General features: G+C 44.1%; 1 protein-coding gene across 5 annotated transcripts in view; it reads right to left on the reverse strand.

The window, feature by feature from the left end:
* CCM2 (CCM2 scaffold protein) overlaps positions 1-19,986 on the reverse strand; it is a 59,689-nt gene that overhangs the window by 11,920 nt on the left and 27,783 nt on the right. For all 5 annotated transcript variants that reach the window (XM_055590669.1, XM_055590668.1, XM_055590666.1 and 2 more), the window contains one exon: positions 450-533. In XM_055590669.1, coding sequence (XP_055446644.1) covers positions 450-533 — 84 coding nt within the window. The remainder of the gene's footprint in view (positions 1-449; positions 534-19,986) is intronic.

Genomic DNA, 19,986 nt, shown 5'->3' on the forward strand with positions numbered 1-19,986 from the left:
GCTCCCCTAGGACCCTGCAGCATGTGTGGCGCACGCAACCCACACAGCCAACGCTGACAAGCAGGGCGCCACTCCCATGCTTGCTCCTGGGATACTGCTGTGTTCAAACCACATGGAGAATTCTTCTGGAACTGCCTTTAGATTCAGACCTGTGGGGTGTGGTTTGGATATCTTGAAAACATGAATTTTGAAAACAGTCCAAAACCACGAGGAGCAAGCCTGGAGAATAAAAGTTAATATGCAGACTGAGGAAAAATAAGGCCAGGGGCCAAGTGCACCCTTAATGTGATAGGACTGGGTCACCCCTCATGGTCATAAAGGCCAAGGGTCAGAGGGCCAAGAGTTGGTGTCAGAAAACAAGGGTCAGAGGTCAGGGTTAGGAGGTGGAGCAGGCTGAGGGTTAGAGGTCAGGGATGGGGGTAGAGCAGGCTGTCAGGCAGAAGGGTTACCTTTGCATTGTCTATGAAATGCAGGATTTCGGTCCTACTGGAAGGATTCAGGTATCCTGGTATGGACGTTAACTGACCTAAATACTGAAAGAAAGTGGAGAGAGGAAGTGCCATGAGCAAGGGAAGATGAGTCAACACCATCAAGGGCCATAGAACATCGCCAAAGCCTTGTATATTCCCACCACAGGCTGGTTGGCCGCAGTCCCAGCTCGCAGTGGGGGCCTCCTCTAGGCAGCATGCTCCAAATTTTTAGTAAAATCTCTACTGGCTGAGGAGGACACTCCCACGCTTCCCACCACACTGCATCAATGTTGTCATCAAAGTCTTGCAAAGGACACCTCAAAACTAGTTTGGTGGAATTTGTATTCTAAAAAGGCAGATAAGAGAATTCCCTGGCAATCCAGTGGTTAGGACTCCGGGCTTCCACTGCAGGGGCCCTGGTTCAATCCTACAAGCCACATGGTGTGGCCAAAAGATAAAAAAATAAAAGGATAAGACAAGGATGGCTTGTGTTTCCAGATCACAGTTGGAAATTGAAAATAATAGCTCTGAACAATCTGCTAAAAAGGAAACATATTAAATCATAAAGGGCCAGGCAGCTGAGCGATGAGCACAGAGAAAGAAGTGACAAGAGGCCATGAAGCACTTGGCTAACAAACCTCAAGGGTCTTGAATGTGGCGTGGACACAGTGAGAGCTGTGTTCAAATCACCACCAATTACCACAGGTATTATATGTGCTTTAATGGGTTATACTGATTCCTCTCCAAGAATAGATCTCGTACACTCGACATTTCTGATCCTCTAATTTTTAAGGTCGCTGTTAACAGAATGACAATGGACTTTGTGTACCTGGTTCCACATGTAAAGTCGTCACTACTGTTCTCACGAGAAAAGAGCTGAACAAATGAACATGTCTTCTCAGATCCATCAGAGAATGAGGTCACAAATTGCTTCCCCCAAAACTGGAGAGAGCAACAGGGGACAGAGAATCACAGCCCCCAGGGAGAAGCTGCAGGGGCCAGGTGGGCAGGCGCATTGGAAGGGGGCTGACCAAGGGCTGGACGTGGGCATGGACGAGCTTAAGACAAAACTCTGGGGCCAGTCATACAGGGTCCCAGGTTTACTTAAGCTCTACCTCCAGGAGGCCCCCCTAGCCAGGATTCTCAGAAGTTCTCTGCAGCTTCTGGTGGGGCGGGGGGAAGAAACCACTTCCAACTATGACCAGTAATTTGCTCTCTTCAACAAGGGCCTTTTTTCAAGGAAAACTATTTGACCAGGGCCTGACCCACCTGGGGAAAGGTAAACACCAACTCCAGCCCCCCAGCAGCTCTGTCCCTCCTAAATAAGACATGTGTGTGACGGGCACACACTCACAGGACGACAGAGACCTACTCATCAGAGGGCTAGTGCGCTCCCCTCCCCAGCAACCCCACTGCATCCACGGGCGCCTGTACAACAGGAGATGACATGTATCGGACCCTTTTAATAGCACACAGCTGCAGCCAACAGCAAACACAGCCTAATTCCTGACCACATAAATACACAGCCTCACCTCTTTACCTCAGCTCCTCTCACCTGAATCACCACACCCAGCTTTCAACAAAAAATTACAAGGCATGCTAAGGCAAAAAAACACTGAACAGACAGGGCAAGCATCAGAATCAGACTCAGATACAGCAGAGGTTTTGGAGTGATCAGACCAGGAATTTAAAACATCTATGATTAGTAACTCCAGTATTCTTGCCTGGAGAAGTCTACGGACAAAGAAGTGTGGCAGGTTACAGTCCATGGGGTCGCAAAGAGTCAGACACAACTGAGTGACTAACAATTGCTTAGCCTGGTGGCTCAGATGGTAACAAATCTGCAATGCGGGAGACTCAGGTTCGATCCCTGGATCAGGAAGATTCCCTGGAGAAGGGAATGGCAACCCACTCCAATATTCTTTCCTGGAGAATTCCATGGACAGAGGAGCTGGGCAGGCTACAGACCTGTAGCCTGTAGTCTGACTCTTTGCAACCATGAGGTTGCAAAGAGTCAGACACGACCGAGCAACTAATACTTTCACGATTAATATGCTAAGGGCTATAATTAAGTGAACATGATCCAAGAGCTGATGGGCAATGTAAGCAAAGAGATGGAAATTCTAAAAAAATCTAGTGGAAATGTTAAAAACCAAAAACAGTACAACAGAAATGAAAAATGTTTTTGATGGGTTTATCAGCAAATGGACACAGACAAGAGAAAAACCATTGAGCTCAGAGATATGTCAGTAAAAACTCTCAAAACTGAAAAGGAAATTGGGCGGGGGGAGGAAAAAACAAACAAAAAAGGAACAGAATATTCAAAAACAGAAAATCACAAAAGGTATAATAAATGTGCAATGGGACTACCAGAAAAAGGAGAGGAAAAAAACACAGGAAGGGACTTCCCTGGTGATCCAGTGGTTAGGACTCTGCACTTCTACTGTTGGAGGGCCCAGGTTTGATCCCTGATCGAGGACCTAGGATCCCACCAGTTGCATGGCACAGCTAAAAAAGAAAGAAACACGAGAAATACCTGAAGTGATAATGGTTGAGAATTTCCTCAACACCAAAACCACAGACCCAGTAAGCTCAGAGGACATCAAGCAGGATAAACAGCAAAACGAAAAACAAAACCAAAAAGCTGCACCTAGGCATATCATATTCAAACTGCAAAAAAAAAAAAAAAAAAAAAAAAATCAAAGACAGAGAAAACCCTGAAGCCACAAGTAAACAGCAAATAGCACCTTACCTACAAAGAAGCAAGAATAATAATATAGCAACAACTGTATCAAACTTGTCCTCAGAAACCATGCAAGCAACAGAGAGTGAGATACTAAAGCACTGAAAGAAAAACCCACCAACCTACACTTCTGTATCTGGTGAAACTTCAAAAGTGAAAGGGAAATCAAGATTTTCTCAGACAAACAAAAATTGGGGGATTTCATGAGTACTTGGCAAGAAATGAGAACTTATTCGGAGAAAAGGGAAATGATTTGGTCAGCAACTGATCTATTTCAAGGAAAAAAACACAAGAGAAGAAATATACAAAGGTAAAATAATACCTTCTACTTTTTTAATTGTAATTGACCTAAGAAATAACAGTTTGTTCAAAACAAAGATTGTAAGAGGTATTCAATGATTATAGCTTAGGGAAAAGTGAAATGAATGGCAGCACATTATATGGGACAGAGGGAGGAACTGGGAATATTTGGTTATGAGGTATCTGCACCACCTGTGAAGCAAGGTAATGTTATTTGAAACTGGATTTAAATTAGATATAAATGTATTCTGCAAACCCTTGGGCAACCACCAGAAGTATTCATAAAGAAGTAAAACTGATATGTTAAGACAGGAGAAACTATGGAATCATACAAAATGCCCAAATAAAACCATATAAAGGGGACTTCCCTGGTTGTGCAGTGGATAGAAATTTGCCTGCCAAAGCAGGGGACACAGGTTCAATCCCTGGTCTGGGAAGATTCCACATGCCGCAAAGCAACTAAGCCCGTGTGCCACAACTACTGAGCCTGCGCTCTAAGGCCCGTGTGCTGCAACTCCTGAAGCCTGCACGCCCCAGAGCCTGTGCTCCACAGCAAGAGAAACCCCTGCAAGGCGAAGCATGAGCACTGCTGTGGAGAGCAGCCCCTGCTCACTGCAACTAGAGAAAAGTCAAAGTGAAGTTGCTCAGGCCTGTCTGACTCTCTGCGACCCCATGGACTGTAGCCCACCAGGCTCCTCTGTCCATGGGATTCTCCAGGCAAGAGTACTGGAGTGGGTTGCCATGTCCTTCTCCAGGGGATCTTCCCGACCTGGGGATTAAACCCAGGTCTCCCACATTGCAGGCAGGCGCTTTACCATCTGAGCCACCAGGGAATCCCTCCACAAAGCAATGAAGCAGAGAAAGCCTGCACAAAGCGACGAAGACCTAGTGCAATCGGAAAAAAAAAAAAAAAAGGTGGAAGACCAAACAAAAAACAAGAACAACAAACAGGAAACAATTAAAAATATGGTAAATATTAATCCACTGATATCAACAATCACTTAAAGTGTGAACTGTCTCAATATACCAATTAAAAAACAAAAACTGTCAGATTCTAAAAAAATTCAAAACACAACTATCTTTTGTCTACAAGAAACCCACTTTAAGGACAGGTGTTAGATAAATTCATAAAATAAAAATGAAGTCATTTCACTAACACATAACAATCCTTAATGTATATGCACCTGATAACAGAGCTTAAAATTCACATGAGGCAAAAACTGAGAACTACGGGGAGAAACAGATGAATCAACTAATACAATCAAAGACTTCAACACCCACCTCCTCTCACAAATGGACAGATCCAGCAGGCAGAAAATGATTAAGGATGAAGGCAAACTCAACCTTCTCAATCAACTGAATATAACTAACATCAACAGACTACTTCATCCAACAACATCATTCAAAAGAATATACTTTCATTTCCAGTTTACATGAACATTCACCAGGATGGAACACATTCTGGGCCATAAAACACACCTAAATAAATTGAAGAGAATAGAAACCATATAAAGTTATGTTCTCAGATCCCAGTGGAATTCCTCGAAAAACACAATCTACCATTCACACAAGAAGAAATGGATAATGTGAATAGGTATGAGTTATTAAAGAAACTGAATCAATAATAACTTCTAAAACAGAAAGTATCAGGCCAAGACAGGTTCCCTGGTGAATTCAACTTAATATTTATTTAAGGAAAAAATTATACCAAGTCTCTATACTCTTCCAGAAAACAAAAACAGAGAAAATACTCCCTAACCCATTCTATGAGGCAGCTTTACCTTAGTACCAAAACCAAAGATACTGTAAGAAAGGAAAGATCAATATTTCTCATAGAGATAAAAAAAATCCTCAACAAAATATTGGCAAATCCAATCCAATGTTTAAAAAGAGTTATACACCAAAAGCAAGTGGTATTTATCCCAGGTATGCAAAGTTGACTCTACATTCAAAATCATTTAATGTGATCTATCACATTAACAGGCTGAAGAAGAAAAATCATAGTATCAAATAAATGCAGAAAAAGCATCTGATGACATCTAATATTCATTCATAACAAAAACTAAGCAAACTTGAAACAGAGGGGAATTTCCTCAACCTGATAAAGAGCATGTACAAAATCCCTACAGTTAATATCAATACTTAATGGTAAGAAGTTCTAAGATGGCCTAAGATCAGAACAAGGAAACAATATCCCCTTTCACCACTGCTTTTCAATACTGTATTGGAAGTCCTAGCTGATGGAATAGGACAAGAGAGGGAAATAAAAGGTATAGATTGGGAGGAAAGAAATCAAACTTTGTTTGCAGATGCCTCTCTGACCGGGGAACCAAGCAGGCAGGTCACTCTGGGGATTATCAAATGCAAGGAAGGTAAACACAGAAGCTTGAGTCAGTTCACCAACTGCTGTGCCTGGCAACCACCTGCCCACGCAAAGAAGAAAACTGGCACAGAGAGGAGAGGAACTAGCAGAAGCTCACACAGGGCACAGTGGCAGATAGAGGCTGAATCTAAGCACAGTCAGTTCTACTAAACTTCAGAAAAGCTGCTTCCAAAAGCTGTTCAGTGAGTGCTGGGGAACTCCATAAGGAAATGCATACTTATTCTGAAAAGTTTTAGAGTTTATCCTTTCTAAGGTGGGGGTGAGGGACAGAAAATAAGACTAAACTCTGTACTGGGGCTTCCACGATAGCTCAGTTGGTAAAGAATCCGCCTGCAATGCCAGAGACCTCGGTTCGATTTCTGGGTCAGGACGATCCACTGGAGAAGGGATAGGCCACCCACTCCAGTATTCTTGGGATTCCTCTGTGGCTCAGCTGGTAAAGAATCCACCTGCAATCGGGAGGCCTGGGTTTGATCCCTGGGTTGGGAAGATCCCCTGGAGAAGAGAAAGGCTACCCATCCCAGTATTCTGACCTGGAGAATTCCATGGACTGTACAGTCCATGGGGTCGCAAAGAGTCAGACACGACTGAGCGACTTTCACCTCACTTCATTTCAAACTGTGTATTTATTTCCCCACTCTACAGGGCCGAGAATCCACTCCTCTGATAGAGCAGTTTAGAAATAAATAAGCAGCACATCTAATTACTGGCTCATACTTAGCGTGTCACAAGTGAACACTCCAGAACGTTTCTACAGATGTACAGTTAGCAGAGGTCTTTCCATCCTCTTCTTATGCGCTCATGTAAACCACATGCAGACCCTTGCATATCTGTCCTCACATTTCCTGATTTCAAGTCTTACTGCTGCTGCTGCTGCTGCTAAGTCGCTTCAGTCATGTCCGACTCTGTGCGACCCCATAGACGGCAGCCCACCAGGCTCCTCCGTCCCTGGGATTCTCCAGGCAAGAACACTGGAGTGGGTTGCCATTTCCTTCTCCAGTGCATGAAAGTGAAAGTGAAGTTGCTCAGTCCTGTTCGACTCTTAGTGACCCCATGGACTGCAGCCTACCAGGCTCCTCTGTCCATGAGATTTTCCAGGCAAGAGTACTGGAGTGGGGTGCCATCGCCTTCTCCACAAGTCTTACTACAAAGCCACAATAACCAATAGTGAGGAACTGGCATAAAGACAGACATACAAAGCAATGAAATAGAACAGAGAGTCAGAAATAAACCTGCACACACAGTATCAGTTGATCTCCAACACAGGGACCAAGACCCTTCAATGGGAAAAGGACAATCTTTTCAACAAATGGTACTGAGAAAACAACATTCCACACACAAAGAATAAAGTTGGGCCCTCACCTAACACCATATACAAAAATTAACTCAAATGGATCAAACACCTAAATTTAAGACCTGAAACTCTAAGACTCTTAGAAGAAAACATAAAGAAAAGCAGCTTCACGGCATTGGATGTGGCAGTGATTTATTGGCTATGATACCAAAAGCACAGGCAGTAACAAAACGTGGAAACACCTCAATTCTTGGCAGAATGGATAAACCAAATGTGTTATAAACAATGGGATATTACTCATTGTTAAAAAGGAAATTCTGACACATGCTACAACATGGATAAGTTCAGTTCAGTTCAGCCACTCAGTCGTGTCTGACTCTTTGCAACCCCAGCACGCCAGGCCTCCCTGTCCATCACCAACGCCCGGAGTTTACCCAAACTCATGTCCATTGAGTCAGTGATGCCATCCAACCATCTCATCCTCTGTTGTCCCCTTCTCCTCCTGCCCTCAATCTTTCCCAGCATCAGGGTCTTTTCAAATGAGTCAGCTCTTTGCATCAGGTGGACAAAGTATTGGAGTTTCAGCTTCAACATCAGTCCTTCCAACAAGGCGGATAAACCCAGGCACAAAGAGGCAAACACTACATGATTCCACTTATATGAAGTACCTAGAGTGGTCAAATTCACAGAGACAGACAGTAGAACGGTGGTTGCCAGACGCTGTGGCGAAAGAGAAATAGGGTTACTGTTTAACAGGTACAGAGTGTCAGTATGGCAAGGTGAAAACAATTCCAAACATGAATGGTGGTAAAGGGTGCACAGCAACGTGAATGTCAAAACTATTCAAAAAACAAAAACCATTCAACTGTACACTTAAAAATGGTTAAGATAGTATGGCAAAACCAATACAATATTGTAAAGTAATTAGCCCCTAATTAAAATAAATATTTTTTAAAAAATGGTTAAGATGGTAAATTTTACGTTATGTACATTTTACCACAATTTAAGAAAAACTTTTAATGGGGGGGGGGAAGCATAGGCAGCAAGAAAAAAATATATAATAAATCAGACTTCATCAAAATTTAAAACTCTGTACATCAAAGGACACAATCAACCAAGTCCAAAGGCAACCTACCCAATGGGAGACAATAATTGCAATCACATATCTGACAAGAAGTTAATACCCAGAATATACAAAGAACTGTAACTCCACAACAAAAACTAACAACCTGATTTAAAAATAGGCAACAGACTTAAATAGGCATTTCTCCAAAGGTGATATACAGATGGCCAACACACAAAAGGATTCTCAATATCACTAGTAATCAGGGAAATGCAAATCAAAACCACAATGAGATATTACTTCACACCCATCTGAAGGGCTACTCTCAAAACAGAAAATAATACGTTGCTGAGGACATGGAGAAACTGGAATGCTTGCACACCGCTGGTGGGAATGTAAAATGGTTCAGTCGATATGGAAAACAGTATGGTCATAACTTAATAAAACACAGAATTAACCTTTGATCCAGCAAGTCCACTTCTGGATACACATGTAAAAGAATTCCAAGCAGACGTTAAACTCTTAGAAGAAAACATAGGGCAAAAGCTTTGTGATATTGGATTTGGCAATGACTTCTTGGTTATGACACCAACAGAACAGGCAATAAAGGGAAAAACAGACAGACTTTGAAATTTTGTACATTAAAAGATACTATCCAGAGTAAAACAGCAACCAGCAGAATGGAAGAAAATATCTGCAAATCATCTATCTGACAAGACAACTCCTAAAACTCAACAAAAGACATCTGATGCCAAATGGGCAAAGGACCTGAATAGACTTTTCTCCAATGAAGACATGTGTGTGCAGCATGCTCAATCACTCAGCTGTGTCTGACTCTGCAACCTCATGGACTGTAGACCACCAGGCTCCTCCGTCCATGGAGTTTTCCAGGCAAGAATACTGGAGTGGGTTGTCATTTCCTACTTCAGGGGATCTTCCTGGCCCAGGGACCGAACCCATGTCTCCTCCACTGGTAGACAGATTCTTTACCACTGAGCCACCAGAGAAGCCACAAAGAAGGTATACAAATGTCCAGTGAGCACATGAAAAGATGCTCAAGATCACTAGTCATTAGATACATACAATCAAAGCAACAATGAGATAGTGCCTCACACTCATTAGGATGGCCAACGAAAAACAAAAACAAAGAAACAAAGGGCCTCCCTGGTGGTCCAGTGGCAAAGACTTCAAGCTCCCAACGCAGGGGGCCCGGGTTCCATCCCTGATTGGGGAACTAGATCCCACATGCCACAACCAAGAGCTCGCAGGCCACAACATAAATCAAAGATCCCATGTGCCCCAACTAAGACCCAGCACAATCAAATAAATATTAAAACACACACACACACAGAAAACAACAAGTTGTTAGTGAGGATGTAGAGATACTGGAACACCTGTGCGCTGTTGATGGGAATATAAAACAGAATTACCATATGACCCAGCAATTCCACTACACACATACACACACACATACACACCACCCCCCAAAAGAATTGAAAGCATGGTCTCAAAGAGGTTTTTGTACCCTCATGTTCACAGCAGCATTATTCACAGTAACTACAACATGGAAGCAACCCAAGTGTCCACTGATGGATGAATGGATAAGCAAAATGAGGTATATCCATACACTAGAATATTGTTCAGCCTTAAAAAGGGAGGAAATTCTGTAATACATTACAACATGGGTAAAAATTGAGAATACTACGCTAAGTGAAATAAGTCAGTCACAGAAAGACTAATAGCGTCTGATTCCACTAATATGAGGTTTCTAGAGCGGTCAAATTCACAGACACAGAAAGACAGATGGCTGCCAGGGGCTGTGGGGAAGAAAGAATGGGAAGTTTTTATTTACTAGGCACAGTTTCGGATTTACAAGATGAAAAGGATTATGGTGACGCTGCACAGCCACATGTGCACATCTAACCCCACTGAACTGCACACTTCAAAATGCTTAAGATGGCATGTTTTATGCTATATTTTAACACAATTAGAAAAAGAAAAAAAATAGAAAGCAGAGACCTGAACAAACTTTTGTATGCCCATGTTCACAGCAGCATTATTCGGAATAGTCAAAAGGTGGAAACAAACCAACGCCCACTGACAGCTGAAGAGAATATATATACAATGCAATAGTATTTAGTCTCAAAAAAAAAAAAAAAAAAGAATTCTGACACAGGTTACAACATGGATGAAACTTGAGTACATTATACTAAATGTAATTAAAGCCAATCACAAAAGACAAATACTGTATGATTCCACTTACACGACATCCCTAGAAGAGTCAAATTTAGAGACAGAAAGCAGAGTGGTGGTTGCCAGGGGCTGAGGGAATAGGAAGTTATTGTTTAATGGGAAGGGTTTCAGATTGAGAAGATTAAAAACATCTGGAAGTAGATGGTAATGATGACTGCACAACTATATCAATGTACTTACTGCCACCAAAATATACACTTAAACATGGTTAATTTTATGTGATGCGTATTTTGCCACAATGAAAAAATCTTTTCATAGCTTTACTCAATAACTGTATTTGCTAAAAGCTTTTTGAAATATAATCAATATTATACTATATATTAGTTACCACTTCTAGATTTGCAGCATCCAAAATTGCTAATTTTGTTTAAATTCGAATAGTTTAATAATAATAATAAAAAAAAACTAAGTTGTGGTCATATAAAAATGCCCCGGTATTACATCTGCATGGCTGCACAAGAACTACCCCTGCCTTTACATGGCCTGGGGGACACAACGGCACCACCACTGTCTCGTCTTTTTCAAAGTGCCACAATGCTTCAAATTCAGGCTCACAAATCACCAAAAAGGATTCTACTGTCTTCACAGAGGTGAGGCCTCATTCATTTGAGATTTTTTTCACTGTACAACGGGTATTAGTAAAACAAATGTTACCAAAAAGGAAACGAGCAGCTCTGATCCCTGCTAGAACTCGAGATGGGACAGTGTGGGCCTTCTGGACAGATCTGACCCTGCCCTGGGCAGTTCCCTGGCCAGTGCTGACCAATACATAGTGCCTCTGACACCAAAATCAGGGACCAGTCCACACCTGCTGTGAGGTGCCAATAAACTCATCCCAGCATGTCAAGGACTGCTACAGAGGGATGAATGTGATGGGACAATAGAGACCAAGGGAACATCTGACAAGCACTCACATCAGCTCAATCAGCCCTGGTATCAAAAGTGGACTGTCTTGGGCACTGGCTATCCCCACCGCTTTCTCTCCTGCCCGTATAGAGACTGCAGCTGACTCAGGAGCGTGCTGGTGAGCTCACCACTTCAGCTCTAAACAGTCGGAAGCACTTCCAAAAATAATTGCTAATGAGATACAAGAAAAGTCCATTTGTACCTTAAGCCTAAGTCAGCCTCCCTATAACATGCACCTCTTTGGCCTTGACCTACAAGCTTCCTATGGCAGAGCATGGATGCTGATGGGAGGGAGGGACTCTGAGACTTGGATGGGGGACACCTAGGGAGATGCACTTGAGACCTACATACACACACACCTGCCTTGCTTGCAAACTACACACAGGCCTCACTGGATGGGCAACTCTCTTGACAATACTTCTCCCTGGGGTCTGCCCTCTCCCCTCCCAGCCAAAGACCTGTTCCTGAAGTCAAATTTCAGCATAGCAGGACTGGGACCTGCTGGTCCTACTAAACGGAGAAGTCTGAACACTGATGGAGCAGCAGGTACCAGATGGAGGCAGATGGAACCCTACTACTCCATGTAGATGAGCATTGTCTATGAAGCTCTGCCCATAGACCTTAACCCCGGTCAGGGGCCCGGACATGGCTCTCACTCGCTGCTAGTACAGCTTAGAAGCTCAGCAAACTCAAAGCCTGTGTTAAACCCAATGGAGATGGCAGAACTGTGGATAAAGGTTTCAAAACACGCCGAGAGGTAGGCCTGTTGGACAGGATCTACCGTGTAAGACACAGAACCCCAAGACCACCCCTGCTTCTTGGGAGGGCTAAGAAGACACCCCATTCTCAAGGACAAGCTGGAACAAATGAGCTGGCAGAGGTGCTGGCACCACCAGGCAGCTCCGTGGTGGCTGTTCTGAGGTGAAGGGAGGAGATGCTTCAGAACCAGGCTTTGGGCTTCCCTTGTGGCTCAGATAGTAAAGAATCCACCTGCAATGCAGGAGACCTGGGTTCGATCCCGAAGTTGGGAAGATCCCCTGGAGAAGGGAAAGGCTACCCACTCCAGTACTCTGGGCTGGAGAATTCCATGGACTGTAGAGTCCATGGGGTCATAAAGAGTCAGACACGACTTTCACTTCACTTTTCCTGGAGTGAGGGGGACAACAGGACCCTGGGAAAGCAGAAGCCAGGAGGGCAGCACTTAGCCACCAGGAGCACAGGCAGGCTGCTCACTGCAGTGGGCAGTAACTTACTGTAAATGGTCAAATGGCAAGGCAGAGGACAGGAGGGCGAGGCTGGTATGCAGGCCCTACAGAGATACTAGAGTAGAGGGGTTCCCAGTGTCGAGAGAGCTGCTGGGAGCCAACTGGGGTCCTGCCTGATGTATACAAAGAAGGACACCACCACTGAGTGCACTGCTCCAATGCAGGGTAGCAATCTCTGAGCCAGACTCGAGTCTCAGAAAGTGCCTGAAGGAGAGGCCAAGCCCCCAGAGAGTGAGCTGGTAACACTGATACTGCAGGGATGTCCCACCCCACCACCCCATTCCATCACTTACTTCGAGGAAAACCTGTTCAAGGTGTGTGGAAGAGAGGGTCTGAGACACTGTTGAAATTCAGAGGCCCAGGTGGCCAGCAAGGTCCCCTTCAGGGAGGCGGCACATCCAGAGAGGACATCTGAAAGCATGCCATCTCTTCAGAGATGCAGGGCACATCTGGATGCAAGTCATTACACCAAGCTTGGTCCCCGGTGGACAGAACGCATGGGTCTGGGGGCCCAAAATAGGGCAGTGGGAGTGGCCCTGGTCACCATCAATCCAAGAGACACACATGAGGAGCGTGTGCCCCCAGCCCTGAGACTATTGGCTCTGTAGGTTCTGAGAGCCTGGCCCTACTGATAAAATGCTCCTGTGAGGGGAAACAAAAGGGATGTACACTTAAAACTGCAGTCTCCTCCTGATGCCACAGACAAGCAAGCAGAGAAAGGCGGCACTGTACTGCAGGGCTGGCCTGGGTCATGAAGAGGAGGTAGGGAAGCTGCTGCATAATGGGGACAGCGAGGTGCCTGTGTGGCCTTCAGGTGCCCCTTACATGCCCATAAGTGAGCAGATACACATCTTTTTCCTCTGTCCCATCCTGCTTCCTTCCCTGCCCTTCTCCTGAGAACATGGCCTGAATCATCCAACACAATCTCTAGTTTCAGGCTCTGTTTCAGACTCTGCTTCTTAGAGAACCCAGACGTCTCTGAACAACAACAAGCGACAAACAGGGAAAACTTACAACTCACTTCCCGGTGAAGGGGGAACTTACCAACCACACTGAGTGCTGGGGAAGATGTATGGAAAACCACAAACCACTCAACAGGAAAACGGCTACAGAAAGACACTTAAGAGATCTGACTTGGGAAAAGATATACAGCTTCACTAAGTATGAACTGTGATGAAACTAACTAAGACCACCAGATTGGCAAAGATCAAAAAGCTGCATGTACACTGTGTCGCTCCTTAGAGTGTGGATAACAGGCATTCTCCCAGACTGACAACGGTGTCTACCAGCTTAAATCTTACATGAAGGGCAACCTGGAAATGTCTGTCAAAATAGAAAGAAAGCTTTACACCCAGAAATTCTACTTCAAATTTAACCTAGAGAGTTAGTAAAATGTGTGTAACAGAGACAAATATGTACGAACAGATCACTGGTTACATAAAAATATGGTTCCACTAAATAATGGAACACTACACAGCCAGCGAAATGGACAAGGCAGCTCTATGTGCCCCAACCTTCCAAGATATGTCACGATCCGTTGTTGCCTGTAAACAGCGAGGTGCAAAGGACCCACTAGGTAATCATCTGGGGACACACACGTGTGATCTTATGTACAGACAAATCCCCCTTGCAGGGGCACACAAGAAACTGATGCCAGGAATTCCTTCTGGTGGGGTGGGGGTGGGGGTGGGGACTAGGGAACCTCTTTTCACCAGGAATCTCCTCACCATCTAAATTTTGCATCATGTCCATAACTTATGTATTTAACTTTTAAAAATACAATAAGTAAGACACATTAAGAAACCAAGATGCTTAATGATGCTTCTAGATGCTTCATCAAGAAGCATCCCGGGGTGAGGTGGGGGAAGCATCCTGGGTTTGGGTTTGGTATCACACATGTGAGTGGCCCACTGCTGGGCCCAGAATTCAAAGCCAGAGTGTGAGTTCACAGGGCCCAAGCCTGCACTGCACTGTGTTCCTCCAGGACAAATGTCAGCTTGGGATGGCAACTAGAGGAAGGATGCTTCTGCTTTAAAAAGGCAGGGTAGGGATTCAAGGAGAAAAAGAGTTAAAATGGTACAGTGTTGCTGTACACAGCAAGCATTTAACACAGAGAAATCTACTACTACGTGCCTCTCAATTTCATGTTGCTGCTGCTGCTGCTAAGTCACCTCACTGGTGTCCGACTCTGTGTGACCCCATAGACGACAGCCCACCAGGCTGCCCCGTCCCTGGGATTCTCCAGGCAAGAACACTGGAGTGGGTTGCCGTTTCCTTCTCCAATGCACAAAAGTGAAAAGTGAAAGTGAAGTCACTCAGTCGAGTTCCGACTCTTAGCGACCCCATGGACTGCAGCCCACCAGGCTCCTCCGTCCATGCGATTTTCCAGGCAAGAGTACTGGAGTGGGGTGCCATTGCCTTATCCGCACTTTCATGTTAGTAATGTTCATTCTAAATACAAAATACTTTCCATAAAGAACCATACTCCAGTATGTGGGAGTAAAAGTTTCCTCACCACTAGCAGGCTGTGTTGCTGTCACAGTTTTTATTTTATCAAAGTAATACACGTGCTCAGTTTAAAGAAAGGTTACACAGTCCCCCAAAGTGTTTATTAACAAAGAACAATCTGGCCCCAATCCAGGCAACGCTATACACCGCTCCCTAGGGGCAGCAACTCTGGGTCTTCTGGACTAGGACTAACTTTCTAAATAAAGGCTTTACGTTGCTACTGCCTGATTCATCAATTTAGACAGGAGCTGGTGATTTCCAGTTATGGCAAAGAAAGATTCACCTCTCTTCTACCACCACTCCCACTTCTTCCTTTCCTCTCACAATTTAGATTATCTATTACCTAAGCATTACCTGGCACTTATATCATTCTGTTATGTATAATTCTACTTCATGACTGTGCCAAGACATACAGAAATCACAACTTTATGCATAACCTTTCATTTTTTTAAAAACCTTTAAGATAATTATAAATCACATGCAGTTGTAAGAAAGAATACACAGAGATCCACTGTACACCACGCCATGTCACCCCCTAAGATAAAAATCCTATGATCACATAGGACCACAACCGGGATACTAACTACATGGTCAATTTACAGAACATTCCATCACCAGGTCCCTCCCATTTCTCTCTTACAGGCATACCCACTTCCCACCAACCTGGTCCCCTCCTTAAGCCCTAGCAAGTCCTCTCTGTTCTCCATTTCAATAACTCTGTCATATCAAGAAATGTTATAAAGGGGAATCATACAGTATGTAACTTTGGGGATTGGTTTTTCTTCAGAGCTTAATGCTCTGCAGATTCCTGGAAGCTGTTGAAGGAATCAGTAATTCTCGCCTTTTTACAGCTGAGTAGGGTTCCACAGTATGGCTGTCCATCACTTGTTTAACCATCTACTTATTGAAGGACATCTGGGTATTTCCAGTTTCTGGCTATTATGAATAAAGTGGTTTTTAATATTCATGTACACGCTTTTGTGTGGACTTAAATTTTCATTTCTCTGGGAGAAATACTCAGAATGCAACAGCCAGGTCATATGGCAGTTGCAGGTTTAGTCTCTAAGAACCTGCCCAACTGTTTTCCAGTATGGCTGCACTATTTTACAAGCCCATCGGCCATGCAAGAGTGATCCTCCCCACCCTTACCAGCACTTGGTATTCTCACTAATGTTTTAACTTTAGTGATTCTGGTAGGTATGCAATGATGTCTCACTGTATTTTAATTTGCACTTCCCTAATGGCTAGTGATGCTGAACATCTTCATGTGCTTATTGCCATCTGAATACCTTCTTTTGTATGAAACGTCTCTTCATGACTTTTGCCCATGTTCTAATCAGATTATTTGCTTTTCTATTATTAGACTTTGAGAGTTCTTTATATATTCTAGATAAAAGACCTTTAGCAGATAGGTGGCTTGCAAATATCTTCTCCCAGTGTTTAGCTCGTCTTTTCACTCTCCTGATGGATTCTTTGGCAGAACACAAGTTTTTAAATTTTATGAAGTCCAGTTTACCAATTGTCCCCTTTTTGGTGTCAAGTCTAAGGACTCTGCCTACTCTGGGTCCTGAAGATTTCCTCTTATGTTTTTCCCCTAAAAGTGTTATAGCTTTACATTCTACCTTTAATTCCATTGTCCACTCTGAGTTAATTTTTGTGTAAGATGTGAGGTTTAGAGTGTAGTTCATTTTTCTGCCCATGGGGGTCCATTGGCTCCAGCACCATTTGCTAAGAAGACAGCCCTTCCTCCACTGACTTGCCTTTGCACCTCTGTCAACAATCAGTTGGGTATATTTGTGAGGGTCTGTTTCTGGGTTCATGATGCTGTTCCACTGATTACTATGCTGATCCCTCTGATGCTACCACACAGTCTTCATTGCTGAAGCTCTAAAGTACATCCTGAAATCAGGTGAACTGACTGCTCTCATTTTTCTCTTCTTTTCAAAACCTTTCCATATAAATTTTAGAATATTCTTGTCCATATCTGTAAAATATCTTGTTGGAATTTTGATAGGAATTGTATCAAACCTATGTATCAGTTTCGGGAAAACTGACATGTTAACTAGGCTGAATCTTCCAAACCATGAACGTGGTATATCTCTCCATTTATTCAGATCTTTGATTCTTTCATCAATGCTGTGTAGCTTCCAGCATACTAACTCTAATGTGTTTCATTAGATTTATACCTAAGTAACTGCATTCATTGGAGAAGGCAATGGCACCCCACTCCAGTACTCTTGCCTGGAAAATCCCATGGATGGAGGAGCCTGGTGGGCTGCAGTCCATGGGGTCGCTAAGAGTCGGGCACGACTGAGCAACTTCACTTTCACTTTTCACTTTCATGCGTTGGAGAAGGAAATGGCAACCCACTCTAGTATTCTTGCCTGGAGAATCCCAGGGACAGAGGAGCCTGGTGGGCTGCCATCTATGGGGTCACACAGAGTCAGACACGACTGAAGTGACTTAGCAGCAACTGTATTCATGTCTGCAATTTATTTAACCTTAGAAAATGAGTTAAAAAGTGTTCCCTCCGTTCTTGTTTTTCTGGAAGATTGTGCAGCCTGTTAACTCTTTAAGCACTTGATACAATTTTCCAGAAACCACCTGAGCCTGGTGAAGTTTTTTACGGGTGTTTTCAAATTAGATACTAAACTACTTTAATAGTTATAGGGCTCTTCAAGCGATCTATTTACTAGTGACCTGTGGTAGTCTGTGCCCTTCAAGGAACCAGCCCATTTCTGGGCTGCTGTTTAAGGGTGAGAGTCATCTTTAGTGCTCTCTCATCAGCCCTTGTCGCCTAGCATTTGAAGGATGACCGTCACTTCCTTCGGGCCCCTGATGAGAAGTCTGCTGTCATTCTGTCTTCCCCATGGGTAAAATGTTCCTTCTCACTGCTTTCAGGACTCTCTGTATTCACTTTTCAGAAGTTTCACTATGACAAGTCTTAGTGTGCACTGCGTTGGGTTTATTCTGTTGGTGGTGCACGCAACTTCTTGAATCTTTAAGTCTGTCTCTTACCAAATCAGAGAAGTTTCAACCATGACTATTTTAATGAGTTTTTCAGCTCTCTCCACCCCACCCCAGCCAGCCATCTCTTCTCCCTCCAGGACTCTGATGACACAAATGTCAGAAAATCTGCTCTAGTTCCACAGCGGGAGGGAGCACAGGTGGAGGGGCTGACTCCCCACTGGCCCCTGCTGCCACCTGAGTTGGGGGGCTCGTCTTCCCTGCTGGGCATGGTTGGCCTTCCAGCTCCCCAAGTGGCCCCCACTGACAGGAGGGCTGGTGTGTGTCACTGCTGCTGTCTGAGGGCAGAATTCCAGGCTCCCTACGTCTCCACTGTCACCTCAGTTCCACTAGGCATTCTTCAGGGATAAAAGTCTCTGCTCCTTACTCAGCCTCCTCTGGGGTGGGTTCTGGTCCCCACCTGGCCTTTGCAAGCAGAAGCAGTGGTGGGGCCACAGGTTTTTTAGTCACCTTTGGTTGGAACTGAGCAGGTACCGTTAAACATTTTCTGTCCTGCTAAGCCATTCTTTTCTTGGTCTTTTGGCCAGAGGGAGTGAATTTTGTTGGTTCTTCTTGTTTGCCAGCTTCTTCAGCCCCAAACTTGAGATACATGAAGGAAAACAGAACTGGGGAACTCACCACTGGGTCGCAGCTTGGGTCCTGAGGTCTGCTCTGCCATCTCTCTACCTTTCAGTCTTCTTATAGTTGTTACATATACAATGTCCAGGATTTTTAGTTGTATTTAATGGGAATAATAGGGGAAAATGTTGACTCCATCTTCCTGGAAGCAGAAGTCCCCGAACTTTTTTTTTTTTTCCCCAAAAAAAGTATTTTGCTTATTTATGGCTGCAGAGGGTCTTTGTTGCTGCAAGGCCTTTCTCTAGTTGCAGTCAGCAGGGGCTACTCTTCACTGCAGTGCTTGGGCTTCTCACTGTGGTGGTTCCTCCTGTTGCAGAGCACAGGCGCTGGAGTTCAGGCTTCAGTAGTTGTAGCACATGGGCTTAGGTGCTCCACTGCACGTGGAATCCTCCCGGACTAGGGTTCAAATCCATATCCTCTGGACTGGCAGGCGGATTCTTAACCACTGGACCACCAAGGAAGTCCCCCAAACTTTAAATTTTCATGGTGTAATATACGCCTACCCTTTCACTTGCTTTGTTTCCAAAGCACATTCTGTCTTCCCAATTCATCAGCAGCCTCTACCCCAACATATAAAACCATCCGCACTCTGTTCTCCCAGAGCTGCTCTGGTCTGTTTTCCAGATTCCTGTCCTGGGAATTCCCTCTGCTCCTCCCTGTGCCTAAACTCCAGTTCTGGACCTGTGTTTTCCATTCCCCTGGTGCATCCTTGCGCACTAAGGCAGTACATCCCCCGGGAACCTCGTCAGAATGGGCTCTGCAGGCTCAGGTTTTAGAGAGCTGATTTGTCTGGTTATTATGACCACAAAGGGATCCTTTCAATCTGAGAGTCATGTCTGTTGGTGAATTCTGCGAAACACCCTTGCTGTCTTAACAACTTCCTCCCACTCTCCTCCATTTCTTCTTCTCATGAGTCAGCTGCTAAATATCCTGGATAGATTCTGTAATTTTTCTCTCTCATCTTTGTTTACTTTATCTTTTGGTTATCCTTTCTGGATGATTTTCTTTACCTTTTGACCCCTCTAAAGAATTGCTTATGATATATAATTAAGATATTTTTAATTCCAAAAGTTCATTTCCACCTGTTTTCCTGTTATCTCACAGTTAACAGTATTTCTTATTTTTCCGACAATACCACATACTTTTATTTTTCCTC

This window comes from Bubalus kerabau, chromosome 8 (genome assembly GCF_029407905.1).
Source record: "Bubalus kerabau isolate K-KA32 ecotype Philippines breed swamp buffalo chromosome 8, PCC_UOA_SB_1v2, whole genome shotgun sequence".
NCBI classification, from domain to species: Eukaryota; Metazoa; Chordata; class Mammalia; order Artiodactyla; family Bovidae; genus Bubalus; species Bubalus kerabau.